Below are 26,301 nucleotides of genomic sequence, written 5' to 3'. Positions count from 1 at the left end.
AGAATGTTCTGATATTCTGAGGCAAGTGAAAATATCACAATTACAAAGTTTCATTTCTGGGCTTGTAACCACCTGGCAACAAATGAATATAGAGCTGGGCGTGTTCCCCCGTGTTGTCACGCTTTTTCACGGGCTGTTTGTTTCCACTTACTCCCAGCTCCGGAACCACCCCAAATTCTGCAGGAGCTCCAGCCTATTACTGTGCAATCTGGCAAGCCTGCCCGCTTCTGTGCTGTGATATCTGGCAGACCACAGCCCAAAATTTCCTGGTACAAGGAAGAGCAGCTGCTTTCCACTGGCTTCAAATGCAAATTTCTTCACGATGGGCAAGAGTACACGCTTTTGCTAATCGAAGCCTTCCCGGAGGACGCGGCTGTCTACACCTGTGAAGCCAAGAATGACTATGGAGTTGCCACAACCTCAGCTTCACTCTCAGTGGAAGGTAGAAATAAATGCCTTGCTACTTCTCAGCTTAAAATAAAACCTAAGAAACCAGCCTTTGCGTCCTCCCAGTGCATTGAGAAATACAATTTGGAGCTCATGAAAGTAGATTGCTACCCAACTTTGAAACTTTGAAAGTACTCAGCTGTGAGATAAATTAAGATCAATTGGCATGCTCCGTTCTATGGGTCTGTATGGTGACTTAATCGTGACAAATCTTGTGGTCCCTTTCTTTAGTTCCGGAAGTTGTGTCTCCTGATCAGGAAATGCCTGTTTATCCTCCTGCCATCATCACCCCACTTCAGGACACCGTCACTTCTGAGGCACAGCCAGCCCGTTTTCAGTGCAGAGTTTCTGGAACAGGTAAGTTTACGAGCAAGGGTATCATTGCTAGTATTTACAAAGAATGATGTGAGGAAAAATTTTCCCCACCTTTTCATCCATCACAAGCATCTCTCTTGCGTAATTTGAAGCTTAATGGGATTCTTGCAGAAGACTCACGTGAATTATTGAATTAAGAATTAGATCGGTGTTTTCCACTACTGGACTATACACCTAAAAATGGTTAAGGTGGTAAATTTTATGTTATCTGTTTTCTTACAATAAAAAAAGAATTAGATGAGTGTTTTCTAACATTTTAAACTTCAAAAAATGTCATGTTCCCTATATGATTGTAGTTGCACTTTTGTTATCTCTTGAAAAAATATGACAAAACTACAGTTATTATTAGATTAATTATAATAGCATCTACATCTATTTTAAAAGAAGAGTCTATTTATATGTAAGACATTATTCAGTCTTTGGACAATGCTTGGCTTGTGTGAAAAAGTGTATTTCTTAGGAGAACAGTATCTGTAGTGGTCAAAAGTAGGGGTTTTGTGGTCAGAAAGGTTGGATTTGAATCTTGGCTCCACTGTGTGACTTTAGGCAAATATATGATTTCTCTGATTCTCTTTCCCTCATGAGTAAAGTGAGGATAATATTGCATTCAATCCTAGAACATACATTTCATGTGGGCAGGGTTTCTATCTTAGTGCCTAGAACCTGGTGCCTGAAAAGCAGTAGCTACTAGAAGGTAAGCTTCATGAGAGCAAGGGTGGATCCTTGTCCTAGAATAGCTCCCTACCTAGTAGATACTCAATAAGTGTTGATTGGACAAATTAACAATTGTTAAATGACTGATACCAATCACTAAAGACTATTATCGGGATTATATCAGAAAACTTGTCAGTACATAGCATAGTGCCCATTGTATAATAATCCCTCCGTCAGTTAGCTGTTATGATTTTTAATTGGGGCATGCTTACGAAACACCACCGGCCCTTCCCCCCACCCCAGGAGTCTGGCCTTGGCAGAATGAGCCATTTTAAGCCAATTATGATTATAGATTGACCTCAGATAGGGACAAGATAAATCAACTTTATCCCAAATGAAAATCACTCCCTCATTTTCTTGGCTTTTGTATACCACTTCCAAAAGGAGATTCTCAAAGTTTGGGCACCTCGCAGCACTCCTAACAAGTTTTATTGTTTTGTTTATTACGCTTCTCTCATTAGTTTATGATCCACTCACTACATTGCCAAAAGCCATTTTCCTAAACAAGTTAGTATTTCAGTTGGGTTTCTATGGCCTAATGATTTTCTCCTCTGGGATAGAGATGCTGATCTAGAAACCAAATGGACCTGTTTGATTTTATGAGCATAATTAAAGGACATAATGTATGTAAAGCACCTATAGGCATGGCTGGCAAGTGACTGATGCTCAATACATTAATTTTATTATAGCCACAGTGAGGAATTAGATAAGCATGAAAGTCTGGTATTAGGTGACCAATGTGGACAAATACCATAGACTTTGTGACTTCAAAGAGTAGTGTTTGAGAAACACTATCAAGAAATGAGGAATAATTTGATAAAGTCCTACTAATACAATAAAGAAAATGCATTTTAATATCAAATTCACTAAAGCCACACATTGAATTTTTAGAGGAAATTTTTCAAATAAATTTGCATATATTTGGATCATCCAAAGTAGTAGGGGTCTTAACTATATTTGTATAATGTTTATTTTATAAATATTATAATTTTGCCTTTAAAGAGTTACAAAAATACATTTGACATTTGAAGCCCTCCACAAGACTCCAATTAGGGTAGAAAGAGAAAGAGAAAAATATCTCTCTTTTCTATATGACTGATGTCTTTAAATGTTTGAATGGTCTTTGTAAATTCATGAGATCATTAACTCGGTGTGTGTGGTAATATTTATACAAATATAGAGGTTTTAGCACCTTCCTGTAAACATATTTTCTATATGACAGAAATTAAATTCATTAAATAAAATGCCCTTTCAAAAGCTTACCCAATCACATAGTTTCATGCCCCAAGGACTGAAAATATTTACACTACTTCCTCTGCCCAGGTATTGCCTCAAGAAAGTAAGTGCAGTGTAAACCAATGTGACCTCAATAAAAGAAAAAAGAAAAAAAAGAGAAAGTTCGTGCAGCCCTGCCTTCTACAAATTGGAAAAAATTATGAGTCTTCAGAATCCCTAGTTGCATGTTTTGGGAAACTCAATACTTTCTGAAGCATGGAACGTGGCCCTGAGCAATCTCGTGGTACTTTTATAACAGTGAAAATATTGTCTGTTGAAGGTCTCTGGTGCCACCTACTGGGAGAAGAGCAATTTGAAAAGTAGAATTTTAAACTGTGTATATAGCTAGCTTCCTGCTAGTGTTTATACTACAGGCAATGAGTCAGTATCATTTGGAAGCTTACAGAGTGACAGGTAGCTAAATGAGATGATAAATAATTAATCTAGCAATGATAGATGTCCATCATTCATTTAAGCTTCTATTCAATTTCATTCTACCAGCATTCACTGTCTTCCTGCTATTGAAACATTACAATAGGTGCCAGGGATGCCAAAACCTGGCTCTTGCCTCGATGGAGCTCAATGGGTAGGTGAGGAGACACATGCACAACTAGATCCCAAGGCTGTGAGTGCTGTAACAGCCCACGTACTCAATGCTCTCTGTCTGAGGAGCAAGATGTGAGGACTGGGCATTAAAGAGTCAGTAGCATCATTGAGCACAGTGGTGTTCCAGACAGAGAACAACATTTACAAAGTCATAAAAGCTTGCAAGAACACTTCATGTGCTGGAAACCACAAGTGGTTTGAGTATGATTGGAAAGTGATGTAATGAGTGCATGAGAAGGCCAGGGCCAGATACTAAAGTGTTTGGTATTCTATGCTTAGGATTTTAGATTTTATCTTGTTTACACCGAGGAGCCACTGAAGGATTTTTAAGTTCCCGGTAACATGATTATGTTTGCTTTTTAGAAACAATACTGTGATAGTGAAAGGAGGAATGGAGTTAGAAAACAAGATTTAGGGACCAAATACAATGGAGTGGCATGAGGTGGTTTCATAGAAGCCACGAGAGGCCAATGACCAACACAGATAGTGGCAGCCCAGCCAGAAGCACCAAGTCCATTACCAAGAGAGGTCTCACCTTTTAGCTCATTTATTGTTGGCAATTCATGCCTGTCCTGGTGCCTCATTCAGTTCACCAAAGGAAGAAGTTGTCAGTAGGAACAAGCAGAGAACCTCATAAGGGGGCATACCAAATTCTTCATCCTTCCATTTTCATTGGTGATCGAACAAGCAAACTAAATAGTTGTAGGATGATTGTTAAATTCTATGTGATGGTGTTACCTACTATTTCACATGGCCTGTCTTTTGGCATGTTGTTGAAGGCCCTGCTGATCCCTTCCATGATGCTAGACATTCTTGTGCCAGTGGTTTATAAAGCCTTTTCACGTGCGTATGTCATTTAATTCACATAGCAATTTTATGCAATGAATAGCCCATGAATTATTATGCATCTCATTTTAGAAGTGAGAATACTGGTCCAGAGAGATCAAATGATGTGTCTAAGGTCACACAGCTGGTAAATTTTAGTGTCAGGATTCCATTTTCTACCATACCTTGCTACCTAAGGAAGTGAAAAGATTTATTCCTTTAAAAGGAGAACCTGTAGTTTATAAACAACTGCCATCATGGGAACGAAGGGAACCTTCATAGACCAATATTCACACTAAATGCAAACAAATGCTAGATGATTGAACTATTAGAAGGTCCCCATGGATGGGACTGAGACAAGGAAGTGGTATAGTGACTGTACTCCAAAAACAAGATGGCTTTGATTTTGGCTTTTAAAACAAGTAACTAAATTTAAATCCAGCCTTGACTTTATAGGGTTTTTGTTTTAACAGAAGCATAATATTTTTAAAAGTGCCCATCACCTTAAACTATAACATCATAATAATGTTATTTTATCCTTGCTTTTGGGTTTTTATTTTCTATCATTTTAAGCTGGTTCAAATCCTTGTCCGGAAATAGCTAGTTTTGTTATTATTTATAATTGCTGCTACTTTGAAGAAAGCCAAATATATCTCAGATGCCCAGATTCCATGACTCTTTCTTTCAATTTAAAAAATTATTTTCTGCTGTGCTGGGGCCTTTCTATGTTTGCTCATTGGTACAAAAAAATAGAAACTTTTTTCTTTAGCCTGCAGGGTGTCTATTTTAGACTTTGTGGAATGTTGATCTTCTCAGCTCTCTTTCTGATTGATCTTTCTGCACGCTAGAAGTGCAGATTTTTCTCACTTTCTGTCCCAGTAGACAACCGCAGTCCCAGATCAAATCTTCATGATGACTGTTTCTCAGGACTGTCTTTTTCTCAAGGTCACTGAATATGTCAAAACCTTGTCCCTTTTCCCACAGCATGACATGCAAATTGTTAAAAAGAATATAACTAAAATTGTAACATTTCAAATATTACAACCAGTCTATAAGCTGGATTTTTCTAGAATTGTTTCCTTTTTAAAGATGAAAAAAAATCATGCAAGAGCAGATGTGGCATGCCCCCCCCCCAAAATATAATGTTATTAAGATAAATATGAAATGTAGTCACCAGTATAATCGTACTGTGTTTGCAGGTAAATTTAAAATATCCACTTGTTTTTGTGATTTAAATATCCTTTTTCTTTTGTGATACAGATCTAAAAGTGTCGTGGTACAGCAAAGACAAGAAAATCAAGCCATCTCGATTCTTTAGAATGACTCAGTTTGAAGACACTTACCAACTGGAAATTGCTGAAGCTTACCCAGAAGATGAAGGAACTTACACTTTTGTTGCTAGTAATGCCATGGGTCAAGTATCAAGCACAGCCAACTTGAGTCTGGAAGGTAGAGTAAAACAATTAAGAGCCACGTTTAAATCTAGAGCTAATCTCACAATGTCAGTAACAATCACTAAAGAGTTCACGTAAATCATTGTTGGTCCTACCATTCTCTTTTAATGCAACTAGTTGTTTCCATGTTATCTGCCATCTTCTCACTTTTCATTTACCCCTTCTCATTATGAATCGCAAGCCATCAATTTTTTTTTTGCCCTGCTTTGTCTCCATAACGTTTTGTAATGGATTGCTCTCATCACCAGCTTTCGTGCTTCCTGATCAGCATGTATCAGAATGGGGCGATACATGCTTAAAGAAATAGCTTGAGTTGTTTTCTTATTTGACTAGGATGAAAATCAAAAAAATTTTTTCTTAAATCTAAGAGTGTTACTATCCCCCCATTGTGTTGGCACAGTTCTGATTTCACAGAAGCTACAGTGGACAATTTGAAGTTTGTACGACCTGGATTTTTCACCATCATTCAAAGAATGCCTGAGGGTTGAAGGGCTCAATCTTCTGTTACTTGGGGCTCTTAAATTGCAATCAGAAACACTTCCTCGGTAGCGGGCGGGGGGCACTTTGATTCAAAAGGTGATAATATTTTTATACAGTCATACTAGTTAGTCTATGTAGTATTAAGTATATACAAATACCTAAAGATTTAGGGAAACTTCTGCTTTTTTCCTTAATTTTAAATACTTACTATAATAACTAGATATTTTTTTAATAATCAATTTAAAGTGGTTTACAAAATAAGAAAGCTGGTTTTACAACCAGAGGGAAAAAAATAAAAACAGAAAAAAAGAACACTTAAACCGAATTGTGTACTCCACTACTGCCTTCATGAACAATATAGTGAAGTTCGTTGGACTATGTATGTCTCAGTTTATCTGGAAAATGGAAGTGAATGTGTGTGACTTCGAATCAATGGTGGCATACATTGACAAAAGCACTAGGATTGGACTGGATTCTAGTCCACCACTGAAATTTGCGACAGATGTGTAGACAATTCCAAATGAATTCTGGTTTCAATGCAGGGTAAGACATTAAAGTTGGCATGCTTCTTTTCAGGATTTAGCAAACTTGAAGAAGTGACATCAAACTCCCAATGGCATGTCTCTTCGTCAGTTTCATTTAAGAAGGAGTCTTTTGGCCAAAAGCCCATCTTCATCCAGCCTCTATCAAGCCTCAGGGTGCACAGCGGGGAGACAGTCAGATTTCATGCAAGGGTTTCTGGAATTCCCAAGCCAGAAATCCAGTGGTTTCATAACCAGCAGCCAATTCTACCAACAAAAGATGTAGTGTTCCATTTTGAGGAGTCCACAGGCATGGCTTTAATGCTTATAGTTGATGCTTACTCAGAGCATGCTGGGCAGTACTCTTGCAAAGCAGCCAATAGTGCTGGGGAAGCCACTTGTGCAGCTGCACTCACAGTGACTCCGAAAGGTAAAGCCCATCTTGCTTCAAAGACTTTGATTTGCTGCATACCCTTTACTCCCACTGTTACTAACGAGAGTCTCTGCTGTTTGTCTCATTGCATATTGTGGTCAGTCCGTGATTTACTAATAAAGTAACACCCAACAAGTCCCCCTAAGTCCTCAATTCCAGGTTAACCTATGTACTTTACACCTCACTGATGTATGTGTTCTGTGCATTACATTAGTGATTATTTTGTTAGGCATCAACTTTGCTTGACATTTTTGCTTTTCTAAACAGCGTCTCAGCATTGCATCGTTAATGACCTATTTGCTGTCTGTTGTTTCTAAAGTGTATGGTGGAGGGAGGACAAATGGTATCCCAAATAGAGTCAGCAAAAAAATTAAAAAAGAGAGAAAGAGACTATGGCACTCTGGATAGCTTCAATGACAACAGAAGGAAGGAACCAGACACTGTATGGCATCCACGTGAGCCTTCATCATCCGTTCATCACTGGATCACTGGGAATGAATTTCCTTTTGCGTGATCCTGACGTCCTAGAGCATACTGCATCTGGCATGCTGCTTCCAAGTGACAATGATGTCTTTCATCTTCATTTCCCATGCCATTTTATGTTACTAACCTAGCCAAGTGACAAAGCTTAGATCTTAACATTCTTTTCTTTTTCTTGTCACTTGATTATACAGTGCAAGCCCTAGCTAGGCAAAATTCTGGGAAAGATGTAAGAGAGTCCACCAAGTCCCAGGCAGTGACAGATTCCTCTTTCACAAAGCAAGAGAGCAAAATATCCCAAAATGAAATTGTCATTTCAAGGATCGTCATATGAATATGAAGTGCAGGTTTTTTTGTTTTTTGTGAGGAAGGTCAGCCCCTCAGCTAACACCTGATACCAATCCTCCTCTTTTTTGCCGAGGAAGATTGGCCCTAAGCTAACATCCATGCCCACCTTCCTCTACTTTATATGGGACACTGCTACAGCATGGCTCAACAAGCAGTGCATCCTGCGCACCCAGGATCCGAACCCTGGGCTGCCAAAGCAGAGCGCGCACACTTAACCACTTGCGCCAACCAACTGGCCCCTGAAGTGCAGGTTTTTGAAAGTGTATCTCAAAGTTCCACCCACACAGCTGCAACTGTTCGAGATGTAGAGTTGGGCCGTACTGCATCCGTTTCACAAATTGCAGAAAGCACTGAGTTATCTGACAAATGTGCTGAAGAGGCAATGGGTGAGGCGCCAAAGATTCTCCTGCGTCTTCAGGACCTCTCTATAAAGTGCAGCGACTCTGGCTCAATTCCTTTGTGTTTTAGAGGATGGCTCTTCCGTTGATGTAACTTGGACTCATGAAGGTGTAAAGATAGAGGAATCTGAGATAGTGAAGCAGTCACAAAATGGAAACATTCAGTTCCTTATCATATGTAATGTTCAGCTGGTAGCCCAAGGATTATACAGCTGCGTTGTACATAATGAATATGGAGAGAAGATAACATCAGCAGTACTAAGTGTAGAAGGTGGTTATTTGATCCTTAGCTACGACTTGCTTCATTTCATCCTCATCGCTTTATGCAGCTTTTCTGCCATGCAAATTGAGTCAATGAATATATTAATTAGAATATCTCTAAATTACCACTCTATTCATAAATGACTTATGAAAGTCATCCAAGTCATTGGCTAAACTTGTTAAGAACATTTAACTTCCCAGTCTAGATTCAAGGAAGTTTAACTTTTAAATCTAGGTTCAGGAAGTTAAGGTTTATTTCATTTGTGCTGCTTTTTCTAATATTTACCAAATGTGCTGCCTGGGAAGTGTACCAAAGATTAAGATGTAATTGTTCATCAAGTATTTGTTATTTATTATTGTGCCTGACACTGTGCTCAATTTAAATTTAAATGTTTTAATATTAGGAAGCTCAAAAATTTCACCTACCCTTTGTTTTTAGATCTGGAGGTTCTAGTTGTTTACAAGGAGGCTATGAAAATAGAAATAATAGGACCAAAGTAATTGCGCTGAAAATAATAGGACCAAAATTAGTAGTCTAGATATTTCTCAACAAATGATGCTGCTTTTACAACCTCAGGTCCTCCTGGAATTGTAGAATTATCTCATGGCAAGATCATTATTTCTGTTATTATTGTGCTCAATTCTCCTCTGTGTCTGGAAAGGCATGAATAAATTTGTTTGAGCAAAGTATAGCTTCTTCCTTTTATCCACGAACTTTCCTCTTAGATACTAATGAAATGAGAAAATTATTCTTCAGATGCTAGAAGCCTCTGCTGTGTGTGCAGGCAAAGGAGCTTCACTGAGTCCTATAGAAGGAAGCTGGTGGGAGAAGTTCAGGCATCTCCAGGGATCTGTGGAGAGCTGTGGCCTCAGTTCTTCCCTGATCTGGCCATACTATTTTTGAGGATTTAGACATAAGCAGGGGGCAGTACAGTGCTAGGTACACAGCCATTTCTGCACTGAATTTTGAAACAGGCTCATTAATTCACTTAATGTATCTGCAATACTCACTTACCAAAAGGGGGCTTTTTCTTTCTTAATCTGACATTTTGTTCTACAGCTATTTCTGGTTATATTCCCATAGCCTATAAGGGGAATATCTCAAGAACTAAGGTCTAGTTATGCAAATTAGTTGGAAAATTCCACCGTCCAGAGAGTTAACCCTCAATTTCACCACAGCTGCTGGCTAGCACAGTAATCACACAGAGTGACTGTTTACCTGGAGGTGTTGTCTACACGTCATGTAGGTGACAACTGTGGCAGTTTCTACAGCAATATAATTGAGAATTGGCTGTGTCGTGGAGGTGGGAGAAATATAGGTCTTTCCACTTGCTTCCTAAAGAACCTAGTGCCGTAGTACAGTGCTTGAACATCATGTTCCCAGAGTGCATTTGAGCTGGAAATTTTTGTACCAGGATTTCCAGTTCACTCAGTTCCAATTGAATATTCTTCAACTATTCTTGGAGCGTGAGCATTTTTTTCTTGGAAAGTCCAGACTGCCTTACTTGTACTTAAGAAAGTTAAAAGAGAAGCCAATGTTAAGTGTTTGTAGAGTGAAGGATCAGGCACAGTTATCTAATTCTCTAACATAAGGCCAGTCTTTATGTTTGTCTTTTATTTTGGCCTAATAACTTTACATAGACTGCATAGTTATCCACTAAGATCAAGTAGGAATGTAAAACCCCGTAAATCTGTTTGAGTAGTGTTCTTATGTGCATAGTAAGCATAGATACATCGTATATAAATTTCAGGACTAACGCGCTGCTTTCCTTCTCGTCCTAATGACATTCCATCTTCTCTAAATTCAGCATGTGTTTTAGTCTTACAAACACAGCTCATTTATTCCTTTTCCTAACTTTATTCTTACCTAGCAAAAGAATCACAAACCAGAGTAGTTACAAAAATTACCCTTGGTTCAGACACTAAAAGTATTAACACACTCAAAGAGTCGCAAATTAAAACAACCCATGAAGTAAAGAGAGAATCGTCAAAGAAAACATCAAGTTTGTCATTAACTTCAGGCCAAAGACGGCAAGGAACTGAGAAGCCAGGGAACCAAGCAGACTGACAGAATGCCACAGGGACCGGAGAGTGAGACTGGTACCAGGGGCCCTGCCTTTCTCAAGAAGCTGCCTCAGAGATGATTGTGTCTAAAGGCTGTGCCTTTTCCTTATGTAATAAAAGCAATTTTGAGTTGAGGACTCTTTGTCTTGCTCCTTAATATGTAATTGGGCTTTGTGTAGTTTAAAATATTAAAGATGGTTCAAATCAAAGGAGTATTTACTAGCAGAAAACACATAATTTTGCAGGAAAAACTGAGAATGGCTCTCAACTAAAAAACTAGAAAATGCATGTTCCTTGTAAATGTGATTTCAGCTCCTAGCAAGTGTTCAGTCAATAGGACTTTTCAAAAAATAGAATATTCCTTCAGATCGTGGATTGCTTTTCTGAATGCATGTAAAGGCATGGAGAATTATAGAACTAAAAGTGGAAATTTCATAGAGACCCTAAAATAAAAATGTTTTAAAATCTTTCTGTCAACATTGTCATGTACTGTATCAGCTCATTGATTTGTTTGGCATGGATTTTTTTAGTGCATTTGGAGGATATAGATTTCTATTATTATAATAAAGAGGAAATTGTAATTGTCTGAATCATGAATTGAGGCAGAAAGTATATGGAATTAATCATTAAAATCTCTTTATATATTTTTCCATTTTAGCCCATGAATCACTTTTGCACGAGAGGATTGAAGAACAGATTGAGATGGAGATGAGAGGTATTGTTTTATTGAATGTGAGATTTAAGTAGAAATTCTGAAGGATTAATAGAATCCTTGAGCTGACTTTTTTCTTTTAGTATTATTGAGAAAAATGACATAGATATACAAATATATCTCTTAGAGTATATATTACTATGTCGCATGCCTGGTTTAGTATGCTGATGGTTACATGCATTTCACAGTAATTTGTTTTATGGTAATTTAAAATCTTGTATTTCACATTTATCAGCCATATTCAACTTCATGTTTGCAGCCATTTTCAAAAGCGTGTATTAGGAAAAGTTGTCATCTTAATGCATGAAATCATGAAGTAGAAGTTTGTTTTAAAAACACAGTGAATTAAATTGAACAATAGACAATAACCTAGCTGTCATTCTCAGTATGCAATGTCATGAATGAATTATGATTGAAATGCTACTTTATTTAGGATGTGTGAAAATGTTTCATTCCCATTCTGGTTTACACTTCATGCACATATCTCATTTTAACATTAATATGTCTCTTACACTGGCTTGCAGATAGCTGCCTTATGGATCCTCATTGCCTGCTTTTCTTTGCATAACATTGTGATTTTATGGCTGTATTAGTTCGAATAAACGCCTTCTCATTTTGTCTTAGCTAATTATTTATGGTTATAGTTCTTGTATATATTTTTAAAATAGTTAATTCTCAAAAATATAATAATTTAATCTACAATCAAAAGGATCAGAAAGGGCGTTTATTCCACTCTCTGCAAGTCAGGTAAGATTTCTCTTTTCACCATCAAAAGAACAAAGTTTTCCTGCTCTCAAAACAAATATGCACAGGAACATGTTATTTTGAAATGCATTTTGCTTGTTCAAGAAGAAATTTCAACAGTTCGAAGAAAAGACCAGACAACGAACGATTTTCGTGTCAGAATCTTTTAAACAGAGCATGGTGTTGCGTTTATTCGAACAAATATGGTGAGTGAATTTTTTTATGGATTTGTGAGAATCTGTAGCATGCACTTTATTTCATTTTCTGTTTTGCAATTTCATTTATTTTCAACTTTTTCAACTACTGCGGAAAATAGTAAAATGCTTTATAATTTAATTTTTTTCAGAATTATTCTCTGAGGAAGAATCTGAACATTCAGAAAGAGATACACGTGATGCCTTTTCAGATTCTGAAGACGTAGACCACAGCTCCATGGCAGCTAAAAGATATGCGAGTAGAATATCATCTACAAGCTCCTGGCCCGAATATTTCAAGCCTTCTTTTACCAAAAAACTCATGTTTAAATATGTTTTAGAGGGTGAACCTGTTGTTTTTATGTGTAAATTAATTGCCTGTCCAACTCCAGAAATGACTTGGTTTCATAACAATCGGCCTATCCCAACAGGTCTTCGAAGGGTCATAAAAACTGAGAGTGATTTACATCATCACTCTTCCAGCTTAGAGGTAAAAAGGGTCCAAGAGAGAGATTCTGGAAGTTATAGGTTATTAGCAATTAATAGTGAAGGATCTGCTGAATCAACTGCATCATTGCTTGTTATCCAGAAAGGACAAGATGAGAAATATTTAGAATTTCTGAAAAGGGCAGAACAGACACATGAAAATATAGAGGCTTTAGCTGAAAGGAGAGAAGATAGGATAAAGGTTGACCTGAGGTTTACTGGCTCTCCCTTTAACAAAACACAAGAGTTGGAACAAAAGGGAATGGTGCGAACTATACACTTTAAGACAGTAAGTCCAACCAAGAAAACTGATTTTATGTATGATGAAGAATGTTTAGAAGGTAAATCTGACATAAGAGGATGGCTTAATGTAGGTGAAAGTTTCCTGGATGAGGAGACCAAAATGAAGTTGCAACGTTTACGGCAGGCTAGAAAAATGTTAATGGAGAAAAAGAAACTCTCTCTTTTAGATGTGTCATCTGAAATAAGCTCAAGAACTTTGAGAAGTGAAATTAGTGATAAAGATATTCTGTTCTCCAGAGAGGAAATAAAAAGCGAGTCTATATCTGATCTAGCTGAAAGTAGGGATAAAGTAGATAATTCAGCTGAGGGTATTGTCCAAAATCCATATGTACTTCCTGATCAAGCGGATCAAAATGTAGAAGTTGGAGAACTTCCCACAAGCCTTCAAACTACTGTTGATGAAGAAATTCTCCAGACTGAAATAAGAATGAGCCCAGAGGCATTTCCAAGAGAAAGTCTACCAAAAGACCATTTATATGCTAGGACTCTAGTAAAGGAGAATACCCAAACAACAGGGCAACTTGAAGAAATTGTGACCATATCTGAAATTGAAGAGTCCTCTAAATATATAACTAATGTAAATAAGAACGAGGAAATATATGAGACTCCCGAAAAGGTGTCTCAAGTTATTATGCCCTATGCCAGTGAATCTTTTGGTACACTTATAAATATTAAAGAAAATGAAGAAATAGATAGTGAGAGAGTAAAAAAAGATGATTTGAGAGAATTACAACCCTCTACTTCCACAAAAGTTGATGAATTCAAAACTGAACAGGAAGAAAAAGACACAAGATTTTTTGAAAGTTCTTTCCAAAAACATTCACAACGTTGCCCACCTTCATTTCTTCAAGAAATTGAATCTCAAGAAAGTTATGAAGGTGACAGTTGTAAATTTGTATGTCATTTTCAAGGATATCCTCAACCCATAGTGACATGGTATAATAATGATATACCAATCCCACACAATCGAGGCTTTATTACTCATACCTTGGAAAACTATTCAACATTAACTTTTTCTTCTGTTCTTCCTCAAAATGAAGGTACTATTACCTGTGTGCTGTTTAACCAATATGGAACAGTAAAAACAACTGGTATACTTAAAGTGAAAACGAAACATAGGCATAGTGTTGAAGCACATAAAGTTCCAGTGTTGCATGACTACACTGTTGAGGAAGAAGAGCTGGCATTGGTGTTTGACCAACCAAAAGACATTCATCCACCTTTGAGACAAGAGGGCCAAACAAATCTCCATATGTTAAAAACTAACCCACCAGTTCCTCCCTCTGCAGACATAGAATTGCTTTCCTTTCCTGTAGAAATTCAGATAACAGCAGCTACTCCTACCCCAGAACAGGACAAAGAGGCAAGAGAATTGTTTCGACCTGAGGAGATGGAACCTAAAGCAACACCTCAAGATGAGGCTACTCAGTCACCAAAACACAAATTCATATTTTCATCTGATATTACTAATGAGCCACCAGAGATGTTACAAGAAATGCCAAAGCGTGTCAGGTGTAGAGAAGGAGATTCTATAATACTTGAATGTTTACTATCTGGTGAGCCTAAGCCAGTTGTAACATGGTTTCAAAATGGAGTCATCTTAAGGCAGAACCAGAAGTTTCAGTTTGAAGAAGTTAATTGTAGCCACAGATTATATATTAATGATGTTAATTCTCAAGATTCTGGAAAATATAAATGTATTGCAGAAAACAATTCGGGAATGGTTGAGAGTATTTCAGATCTAACAGTGGAACCTGTCACTCACAGGGAATATAGTCAATTAGAAAATATTCATGGAATTTATGCAAAATATTCCAAAGATCAACAAATTCAAGGAGAATCTGTAAAGGCACATTTTTATGATTATCCAGCTGGTCCTTTTACTCCCCAATCTAATGTAAAAGAATATTCTGTAAGGGAATATTTTCAAAGCCTTGAGACAGTTAAATACATAGACCAGAAAAGCCAGGTTCATTGCCTACCTTCTAGAGAAAAACTACCCAGACTTATGCAGTGTGCTTCTAGAGTCATAAAAATCAACAAGCCTGTCAGAGCTGAACTCAAACAATGTCAGGATAAAGAGGAATATGTAAATGAAAAATCAAAGCTGCACCAAGCAGAGGGTACTGTTTATCCATTTGTTGATGAGTTCAGTGAAGTTAAAATTAGGAAAGAGGTAAAGAATGATTTGGGGAAACTTGGTGGACCAGAAAGGGAAAATGTGCAAGAATGTGCCCAAACTGGATGTTTATCGAATAGCCACTCTGAGAGAACTTCTGATAGTTACAATACAAAAGACTCATCTATCATTGTATATGAAGAACCCCTTGGTGAAGAGAGATGCTACCCAGGAAGAAGGGTAAAGCATAGAATCATTGCATTTGAAAAGTTACAACATGCAGAAAAAGGAGTTCTAGAAAAAAGACCTACCAGGAAAGCATTTGTTAATCCTCAAAGGAAGCTCGAGGACATAGACTTTCCATTAAAGCAAAGAGAATCAAGGTCAAGTAACCTAAACGCAAGTATACATAAGGAAGAGAAAATGTCTCCAAAAGCTGAGCCAGATTCATCTGACATTGTAATGAATTTAAAGCTGCTTTCTTCTCAAACTCATAAGGAATTTGAAGAGGGGGAACAACAGAAAGAAATAGGTTTTATAGATCAGTCTGCAGTTTCTGAAAGGGCTAAACATGAAGCACCTATTAAATTTGACCTAAAGCAGTTTCACGCTCAGATAGAAAATGCAGATAGAAAATTCCAGGAATTAGGTAGTGATCATCCAAAAGAAGCTTATTTTAAAATCCATCATCCTGCTTCTGAAACAACTGGTGATGAGAGCATTGTGTTTGATCTAAAACAAATGTATTCTCATATGAGAGATCCAGCTAAGGAGTCCCAAGGGCAAGAAATTAGCCAACAACAGGAAACACCTTATAAAGAAGAAATTCCCAGCCCTGAAACATTACAATCTGATACACAGACTATCTCTCAACTTGTGCAAAATAACATATTTACCAATCCAGAAATTTCTTCCAGTCAGGAGTTTTCAAACAGGACAGTGGTGGAGAAAAGTCATATTGATGAAAATACCTTTTATTTGGAAAAAGAAGTCCAACACATCCGGGAACAAAATTTAGAAATTTTAAATACTGATATTTCTCTTAAATCCTTTTCTGAAGAAATCCGTGGTGAATGGTGTGCCCTCCTTCAAACCTCATCTGCAGATGTAGGAGGAACTGATATTTCTGAGAAAAAAAGTTCTCTTGAAAATGGAGATAGAAGTTTCATTTCACATTTGAAAGAAGCAGCAAGCGAGGAAAAGCTTTTAGAGGTTTGTGAAATGGAGGAAGAACGTACTTCAGAACCAGAGTTGGCATCATTTCAAAAGCAGGATGAAGGGACACAGGGATATGCCACTGGAATTCCGGGAGACCACAAAGTTGATGTGCAGGAAGCAGACGCACTCCACAGAAAAGTCTCCCTGAGTCAGTGCTTTCCATTCTTGATGAGTGAGGAACAACAGAATCCAAAAGAACAAGTAAGTGAAAAAATCGATGCCTCTGGAAAAGAAAAATGTTATGAAGAAATTCAAGTTCAAAATGAAACTTCTTTCTCCACTACTGAAGGAGCAAAGATAGAAACTTGTTTTTCCGAAAATCTTCCTATATTGGATGAGGCACATACAACAGAAGTAATGGAATCTGAGCCCTCCCTAACACAATATTTACTTGCTGCTGGAAAGCATGAAGTTCCTGAAACTAAAGACCCCAAACACGAGTCAAAACTTGTCCAGAGGGAATCAATCACGTCAATGGAGGTTGAAGAAGTAACTTTCAACACTGTGTACGAATACTACCACCAACAACAGGAATCACTAGGTCGCCCATTTTCTCCTGAATCTGATATTTCGATTGATGTGGGAAGTACAAGCAGTGAAGAAATCTCTGAGTTAGATCAGTTTTATACCCCACCATCCTCTGTTGAACATTTTGAAACTCCAAAGTCTCCTGATTTATATTTTACTCCTTCAGAGACAACTAAACAATCCTCAACAAATCCAGGAGGTGAGACTGTTGAAAGAACCACACCTTTAGAGGAAGCTGCTGAAAGGTACTCAACACCTTCCGAAGGAGAGGTAGCAGAAAGATATTCCACGCCCCCAGGAGAGACACTAGAAAGATATTCTACACCTTCAGGGGAAACCCTAGAAAGATATTGTACACCCCCGGGGGAGACACTAGAGAGATATTCTACACCCCCAGTAGAGACACTTGAAAGATATTCTACACCCCCAGGAGAGACACTTGAAAGATATTCTACACCCCTAGGGGAGACACTAGAGAGATATTCTACACCCCCAGTAGAGACACTTGAAAGATATTCTACACCCCCAGGAGAGACACTAGAAAGATATTCTACACCCCCAGGGGAGACACTAGAGAGATATTCTACACCGTTAGGAGGAGAAATAGTTGAAAGATATTCTATTCCTACCGGAGGACCAAACCCCACTGAAAACTTTAAAATGAACACATCAAAAATAGATAGCGAGGACAGTATGCCAAATGAACATTTCCATACACCTACAGGAGAGAGAAGTTCAGCTTATGAAATATGGCGTTCTGATTCATTTGGAACACCCAGTGAAGCCATTGAACCAAAAGACAATGAAATGCCTCCATCTTTCATTGAACCTCTGACCAAAAGGAAGATATATGAAAACGCGACATTAGGCTTCATTGTTGAAGTTGAGGGCCTTCCAGTTCCTGGTGTGAAATGGTATCGAAATAAATCTTTGCTAGAGCCAGATGAAAGAATCAAAATAGAAAGGGTGGGTAATGTGTGTTCTTTGGAAATCTCTAACATTCAAAAAGGAGACGGGGGAGAGTACATGTGCCATGCTGTAAACATCATAGGGGAAGCAAAGAGCTTTGCAAATGTAGACATAGTACCCCAAAAAGAAAGAGCAGTGGCGCTCCCACCTCCAGTAACACATCAGCACGTCATGGAATTTGATTTGGAAAACAATGCATCATCAAGAACACCTTCTCCTCAAGAAATTGTCCTGGAAGTGGAATTAAGTGAAAAAGATGTTAAAGAATTTGAGAAGCAAGTGAAAATAGTCACAGTCCCTGAATTTACTCCCGATCATAAAAGCATGATTGTGAGCCTAGATGTTCTCCCATTGAATTTAGCAGATCCAAACATGGCTTCAAGGGGGAAAGAAGACAAAGATTTAAAAATTGATTTAGAAGTGTTTGAAATGCCTCCTCGCTTTATAACGCCTATTTGTGATTTTAAAATTCCAGAAAATTCAGACGCCCTGTTCAAATGTTCAGTCATCGGCATCCCTAGTCCCGAAGTTAAATGGTACAAAGAATATATGTGCATTGAGCCAGATAATGTTAAATATGTGATTAGTGAGGAGAACGGAAGTCACACTCTTAAAATTCGAAACGTCTGTCTTTCTGACAGTGCGACATATAGGTGCAGAGCTGTGAATTGTGCAGGAGAGGCTATCTGTCGGGGATTCCTCACCATGGGAGATTCCGAAATATTTGCTATGATAACAACGAAAAGTAAAGTGACCTTAAGCAGTTTGAAGGAAGAATTAGTCTTAAAGAGCAAATATTCAGACAGTTTTTTTGAATTTCAGGTGGTGGACGGGCCTCCCAGGTTTATCAAAGGTGTTTCCGACTGTTATGCCCCTTTAGGCACGGCGGCTTATTTCCAGTGTTTAGTTCGTGGCTCTCCAAGACCCACAGTTAACTGGTACAAAAATGGGAAACTGGTGCAAGGAGCAAGGTTCAGTGCTGAGGAAAGAGGCATAGGGTTCCACAACCTGTTCATAACAAGCTTAGTAAAGGATGACGAAGGTGAATACAGGTGTGTAGCTAAGAACGAATCAGGAATGGCAGAGACCTGTGCGGCTCTCACTCTGACCTAAAGTTCCTTGTGCGATGTTTCAGTGCCTCAGTAGTTATTACAATTGATTTAAGTACTATCATATTTTCCAAATTATATAGATCTAATAAATTTCCAAATACGTCTACTGTATTTGAACATGTTACATTGAAAACCCCTGGGAAAACATTTCTCTAGGTAGAAATCTCACGTGTGTAATACATGTAAATATTCTGTTATCTAAACTGTGGAACCATCACTTGTGTCAATTATGCTGTGAATCATCAAGCACAATTAAATATCTCCTTGGCTACCTAGTTGTTTGTACTTCTACTTCACCCTCATCTCTCTTCCACCAAGTGTTTCAGCAGAATGCGTTCTCTTTTGACAGATAAACTATATATGTAAAGTAACATGTAAAATAAAAGACCATGTCAGATGACCACCAGACAAATTGGTAAGGTAAAGTCTCCTCTCTGCTTTGAATATGTCATTTTTGAAATTATAACCTTTTGCATCCAAATCCATGCTTATTTACTAGGGCTTTAGAAGGAAGAAAACAAACAACAATAGAAACCAGCTTCACCCAATTGGTAACTAACTCTATAATCTGTTTTACATTGCAATCTTAATATATTTTTTTGGCTCTTTTAACAATATTTTCTTTATTAATATCCCTCTTCTTAAGTGTTTCAACTCTTGCTGGTTTTGAAGGGACCAATGGTGTTCTAGAGTTCATCTAACCATTTGCAGAATATGCAAATAAAGATCTTTCCACTTTTGGAAATACCTCATTTTCTCAATTTTCGAGATAGCATCAAGTGTAAAATGTAGCATTAATTTGATATTGGCCTTGGGCGGGGGAGGAAAAACTACTATATTACATTTACATATAGATTTTAAATTGCAGTACAATTTCAGAATCTTTAAAATTAGAAAAAAAGAAGGTGAGACATTTTTAGTATTGAGGCAATATGGTAATTTGTATTTCAGATTATATACAAATAACAAGATAATAAGCTTTCTTGTCATTTTCACTGAATTTCAGTTTTAAAACTAGAATTTAATAAGCATTCAAATTTAAGATGTATATGTGTTTCTAAAGTGACTCTTTTTGTTTTTCAAAATTATAATTATAATAAACTCACAAAATCCTTAACATTATACCTATGTCCAACTGTAAACTTAAATCTTCTCATATAAGATGTCATAAATATAACGAAATTCAGTTTTCTTGTCTGAAAATGAAGGTTGAACCAAAAGACCTCTGATTCTGTGTCATCCTAGTGGTAACTTTTCTTAATATAGTTTAGAATAACTTTTCTTAATATAATTTAGAATAAATTTTATTTTTGCAACAGATGAGAGAAATAATAGAATACAGCAATGAAATTATGAATCTTCCCTCCCTCCAACTCTCTCAATTACTTGCTGTTACCTAATGGCTATATTTGTCCTCTGCTTTGAGCAATTTTTATGCACCATGATCGTATTAAACATATTTTTAATTTAATTCTAAAAAATTAAACATTTAATTTCCAAAACAATTCATATACCCAATTATGTTTATTATGTTTCTTTCATTTATTAATTTCTTATTCCCACAATGGAAATTCCCTAAAAGCCTTAAAAATTAAAGAAGCAATTGGGAGAATGTGTAGAATATAGGCAGAGCAGTCAGGCTTACACTGCCCCCCAACCCCCTAAAAAACATTTGTTTTACTTATTTTGAGTCACCATAACTCATCAAGATAGATATGCTGTTGTGGAACAATCATTTCCGTTTCAACCAGTGAGCACACAATATTTGTGATAACAATTATAGATTTAATGTAATATATCACACCATAAATCCTTGAAATAAAGCTAATTCTATAGTTTAGGGACTTATTTATTCTACTCTTAGTCACCTAATGGATGTTTAAATAAATTAGAAATTCACTTCATGCCAAACATAAGTACACTTTACCCAAGCATTATACAGCATAGCAACAGTTCAAAACCTGTTTCTTAAAAAAAAAAAGAAAGAAAAAGAAAAAAAAGTTATAATGCTTTATTGGATTTGCTGGAAGAACTGAAAAATGTACTTTTCTGCACATAAGAAGGTGGGCTTTAGTTGATTCTGCTCATTAGAATTCTGTTAGTTTCAAATGCATTAAACTTAAGGATATTCAAAACAACAATGATTGAATAAGCCTTGCCCACACTTGGCTTACTTATTAATTGCTGTAGATAATTAAATGAATTTTTTTTTCTGACTCAATGGCACATAACTTAAAAGCCTGAAATATTAATTTCTCTGGTGTTGGATAACAAATTCATGGTTACACATGGTAGAGTTTAGGCATAATTATCAGCTGCTACTATTACATGCATTTTTAACTACACTTTTCATGTTTCAGCACATTTTGAATTTCATTTACTATCTTTTTAATGATCAATACACCATGTTTAGAAGTAAGGAAAAAAAAACTAAAAATATTTCAACATATTAGTGAGTAGGGATATTTTAACTATATTCACATTCATTCCCTTTACAGATATTTTGGGAGTTCAAGTGAAGGGAAAGCTGACACGAGTAATACATTGTAGATTAAATGTAAAGTTAAGCGGTCACCCTTAGTATGTGAAATTAATCAATGGCTTGATGGCTTACTAATGAAATAATAAATAACTGAGTATGTATTCTACATGCCATGGTAAGTTTTATCAGAACATTTGTAGCCCACAGACACTCAAGTCCTGCCTTCTGATGCTTATACACTAGAATAGAAAGGAATTAAGGCATAAAACTGTTCACTGTGGTGCAAGTGGAGTGAACTAATAAAATAATAAAACTATTTTTTGGTAAGTCAATGAAACTATTATTAACAGAGTGTTTTACATACCTAACAGATTTGATGAAAAGCTTAAGTCCTTGTTATCAAATCACGTCTTTCATCCTGTCATTCGCATACTGTTTTAAAGAGTATCTGTTATTCACTGCTTTGTTTTTCTGTTCAATAATGATGTACAGGTAGTTCTTGCACAATAAAATATAATCAAATTTTTAATGTTGGAGTTGTTTTCTCTCATTTCTGATTCTCCCATTTTCTTGACTTAAGCCATCTTATAAAAGCTTTGGTGAAGTAATATGGCAAATTACACAGGCAAAAGAAGGCCTTCATTTCTAGTAACTGAAAATAGTGGTTCTCTTACAAATTCAAATTAAACATTTACTCTAGTCCCTCATTTTTAATAATGGCTTCTGTTTATAAGCAGTAACTAGAACACAGATGTTTTATTTTGGAAATAATCAGTCTTCAATTTGACAATGAAGATCATTCTTAAACTCAAGAAAATTATAAATATAAATAATAATTCTGGATCTTTTTAGAAATTGATTTAAGGGGCCAGCCCAGGGGTACAAGCGATTAAGTGCCCATGCTCCACTGCGGCGGCCCGGGGTTCGCCAGTTCGGATCCTGGGTGCGCACCGACGCACCGCCTGTTAAGCCATGCTGTGGCGGCGTCCCATACAAAGTAGAGGAAGATGGGCACGGATGTTAGCCCAGGGCCAGTCTTCCTCAGCAAAAAAAAAAAAAGAGGAGGATTGGCATCGGATGTTAGCTCAGGGCTGGTCTTTCTCACACACACAAAAAAAGGAAATTGATTTAAATAATCCTGGATTATTTTATTTTAAATATTTAGCCAACAGTTTTTCAAACTTTAGAATTGGGATTATATCACAAAGGAAAAGTCATAAGAACATCTTTAAAATTTATAAACTCTAACAGAAATGAAGTGGATTGGAAGTTGCATTAGTACAGTATTTATAATCATATAATATGATATAATAAAGGTTAAAAATTTAGAAATCTGCTTTTTGATCAATTAATCTCAAGATAATCTAATGATTCCAGGAATAAAGCAGAAGAAGGCCTTCAATTGGTACATAATTCTTTGACTTCTATTTTTTTGTTGTTATTAAATAAAATTGGTAGTAAAATAATAATCATTTTTCCCCGTACAGAGTTTTCTAGTTCTCTTCTGTCTGCTGAGGAAGAAGGACTCCAAACCTATAGCTCTGGCCTTCAGTTATCTGATAGAAATGAAACACTTGAACTTTTGTCTGAACCTCCTGTTCATTCAACTAAATTTGATTCCCAAAAGGAAGGCAGTGTCCCAGTTTTCACCAAAGAACTGTCAAATGCTGAAATAAGCGTAGGAGATGTGACTAAACTGTCTGTTACTGTCACTGGCATTCCCAAGCCAAAAATTCAGTGGTTATTTAATGGAGTAATGTTAACTCCTTCTGCTGACTACAAATGTGTTTTTGACGGTAATGATCATAGCTTGATCATTTTGTTCCCCAAATTTGAGGATGAGGGAGAGTATACATGTATTGCCAGTAATGCATATGGACAGACAACATGTAGTGCCTATCTAAAAATAAAGTCCAAGGGAGAGGGCCATGAAGAGACAGAAGCAGAATCAGCAGTGGAGAAATCTCTGGAAAAGCCTGGAGGTCCTTGTCCTCCTTATTTCCTTAAGGAGTTAAAACCAATTCACTGTACTCAGGGGCTCCCTGCCATCTTTGAGTACATGGTGCTTGGAGAGCCTGCACCCACTGTTTTGTGGTTCAAAGACAACAAGCAGCTTCGCACCAATGTTTATTACACTATCATTCATAATCCTGATGGTTCCGGGACCTTCATCGTCAATGACCCTCAGAGGGAAGATAGTGGCCTCTATGTCTGTAAAGCAGAGAATGTGTGGGGTGAGTCTACCTGTGCTGCAGAGCTGCTTGTGCTTCTGGAGGACACAGACGTGACTGACGCCCCCAGCAAAGCGAAGTCCTTGCCAGAGGCTCCTAAAGATTTTCCACAGATGTCCTTAAAGGGCCCCACAGTTGAGGCATCTGACTCACAGCAGGAAATTGCAGCCTTTGTAAAGGACACCATTCTGAAAGCTACTTTAATTGCACAAGAAAAACAACAGCTTTCTTATGAGCATATTGTTAAAACCAACGAAATGAGCAGTCAAGTTACTTTAGTAGCTGAGCGATTGCAATCCACAGTTATGTTGGAGCATGATAGGTCCACCCCTGAAAGCACCAGGGAACTTCTTTCCGTCAGTGGCACTACTCCTGTTCAGCCTATCAAGGAACCATCTCCCAATTTACAGCTGCAGATTGTCCAGTCCCAGAAAACCCTCCCCAAAGAAGATATTCTGATGCTTCAAGAGCCTGCGTCACAGGTGGTTCTATCAGATACTGAAAAAATCTTCCCAAGTGCCATGACCATAGAAGAAATTAGTTCATTAACAGTCGAGCCCGTAAAAACTTTATTAGCTGAACCTGAAAGGAGTTATCCACAGTCTTCGATAGAAGAAGCTCCAGCCCATTTATATCCAACCTCTGAGGCTGAGGAAGTACTTTTACCAAAAGAAAAGACAGTATCTGCAGTGGGCAAAGAGCAAAGAGTGACACTTCAAAAGCAAGAGGCACAAAGTGCTCTCATCCTGAGTCACAGCTTAGCTGAGGGACATGTGGAAAGTTTCAAGGGTCCTGACATCGTGATCTCTGAGGTAAACTGTGAACCCCAGGTCTCTTCAGAACGCATGTGCACAGCAGGTGAAATCTTGATGGAAAGTGCGGATCAACTGGAAAATGCAGGGCAAGATTTCGCAGACAGGATTGAGGAAGGCAAGTCCTTAAGGTTTCCGCTAACATGTGAGGAAACGCAGGTACTGCTCAAGGAAGAGCGTTATGAGAACTTGGCAATGACCCCAAACCAAACCATTGAGTATAAGAAAGAGCCCATGGCAATAAATGGTGTGCAGGAGGTGCAGGGAAGTGACATTCTTTCTAAGGAAAGTTTTCTTTCTGGTATTCCAGAAGAGCAACAATTAAACCTGAAAACTCAAATCCGCAGGGCTTTACTATCGGCCATAGCCAGTGAGCAGCGAAGTCTTTTCTCTGAATGGTTAAGAAGCATTGAAAAAGTGGAAGTCAAGGCCATAAACTTCACCCAAGAGCCCAAATGCATTATGTGCACCTACCTTATTACCTCAGTGAAGTCTCTAACAGAAGAATTAACCATCGTGATTGAAGGCATTGATCCCCAAATGGCTAACTTGAAAACTGAACTTAAGGATGCTTTGTGCTCTATTATATGTGAGGAGATAAACATCTTAACAGCCGAGGATCCTAGAATTCAGCAAGGAGCGAAAACAGGCTTGCAGGAAGAAATGGGTTCTTTTTCAGATTCACAGAAGGTTGAAGCAATCACTGAACCGGAAGTTGAATCTAAATATCTTGTCTCAATGGAAGAGGTCAGTTATTTTAATGTGGAAAGTCAGGTCAAAGTTATGGATACCACAGCTGTCACTGATGGGATTGCTTCAGCTGCTGTCTCTGATGAAAAACAGGATGAGATACCAAAACCATCGGAGGAAAAAGAGAAGTTCTCTGCAAGTGGTATCCAAGAGGCTGGTATAGTACAGATACAGGAAGCTGAGGGTAGCTTAATCACAGGGGATGGTCCTGTTATACAAACGCCCTTGGTGGACACTATTGCTGAGGAAGGTGACATCGTAAACTTCACATCTTCCATAAGAAATGCCAAAGAGGTGAATTGGTATTTTGAGAGTAAACTGGTGTCTTCAGATGAAAAGTTCAAGTGTTTACAAGATCAAAATACATATATGCTAGTAATTGACAAAGTTAATACAGAAGAACATGAAGGAGAGTATACCTGTGAGGCCTTGAATGACAACGGAAAGACAGCAACTTCAGCAAAACTCACTGTAGTCAAAAGAGGTTGGATTTTAAGGATTAAGTAAATCAATCTCTAACATTCACTGGATTGTAATGATTTAGGTTTCATCACTGAATTTTCACTTATCTGCCACTGCCAGAATGCAATTTATTTAGAGTAAGAATGAAATCACAGACATAATCATGGTTATTAACTCTTCTCCATTCTGCTTACTACCTTACTGGGTAGTATGTTATCGTATCTACATTACTATTTATTTTTAAAATAAAACATATTTTCATACGTTTCATAATACTGATACATGTTTTTTAGTTTGTTATTATCTGAAAATACTTTAATAATATGTAATAAAAGCCGTCAGTGCATACCTAACTACTCTGAAATTGCCAGTCTCATCCCTAAATTCAGAATAACCATGATTAATTGTCCATTTGCGTTTAACATTTCTATTTCTTTTTTGCTGTTGTTTCACTTCTTCACTTTAATTAGTATATCATGTTTTTTCACATTGTTCTCA

General features: G+C 37.3%; 1 protein-coding gene across 1 annotated transcript in view; it reads left to right on the top strand.

The window, feature by feature from the left end:
* Nucleotides 1–26,301, top strand: part of TTN (titin) — a 271,430-nt gene that overhangs the window by 41,786 nt on the left and 203,343 nt on the right. The window contains exons 42-46 of the mRNA XM_087435440.1: nt 158–442; nt 679–804; nt 5,503–5,691; nt 11,340–11,396; nt 23,036–25,825. Of these exons, the coding sequence (XP_087291566.1) occupies nt 158–442; nt 679–804; nt 5,503–5,691; nt 11,340–11,396; nt 23,036–25,825 (3,447 nt within the window). The remainder of the gene's footprint in view (nt 1–157; nt 443–678; nt 805–5,502; nt 5,692–11,339; nt 11,397–23,035; nt 25,826–26,301) is intronic.

This window comes from Ceratotherium simum, chromosome 9, assembly GCF_057802395.1.
Source record: "Ceratotherium simum simum isolate JZ-2026a chromosome 9, ASM5780239v1, whole genome shotgun sequence".
NCBI lineage: Eukaryota > Metazoa > Chordata > Mammalia > Perissodactyla > Rhinocerotidae > Ceratotherium > Ceratotherium simum.
Note: the sequence above shows the minus strand (reverse complement) of the source record. Positions and strands in the feature narration are given on the sequence as shown.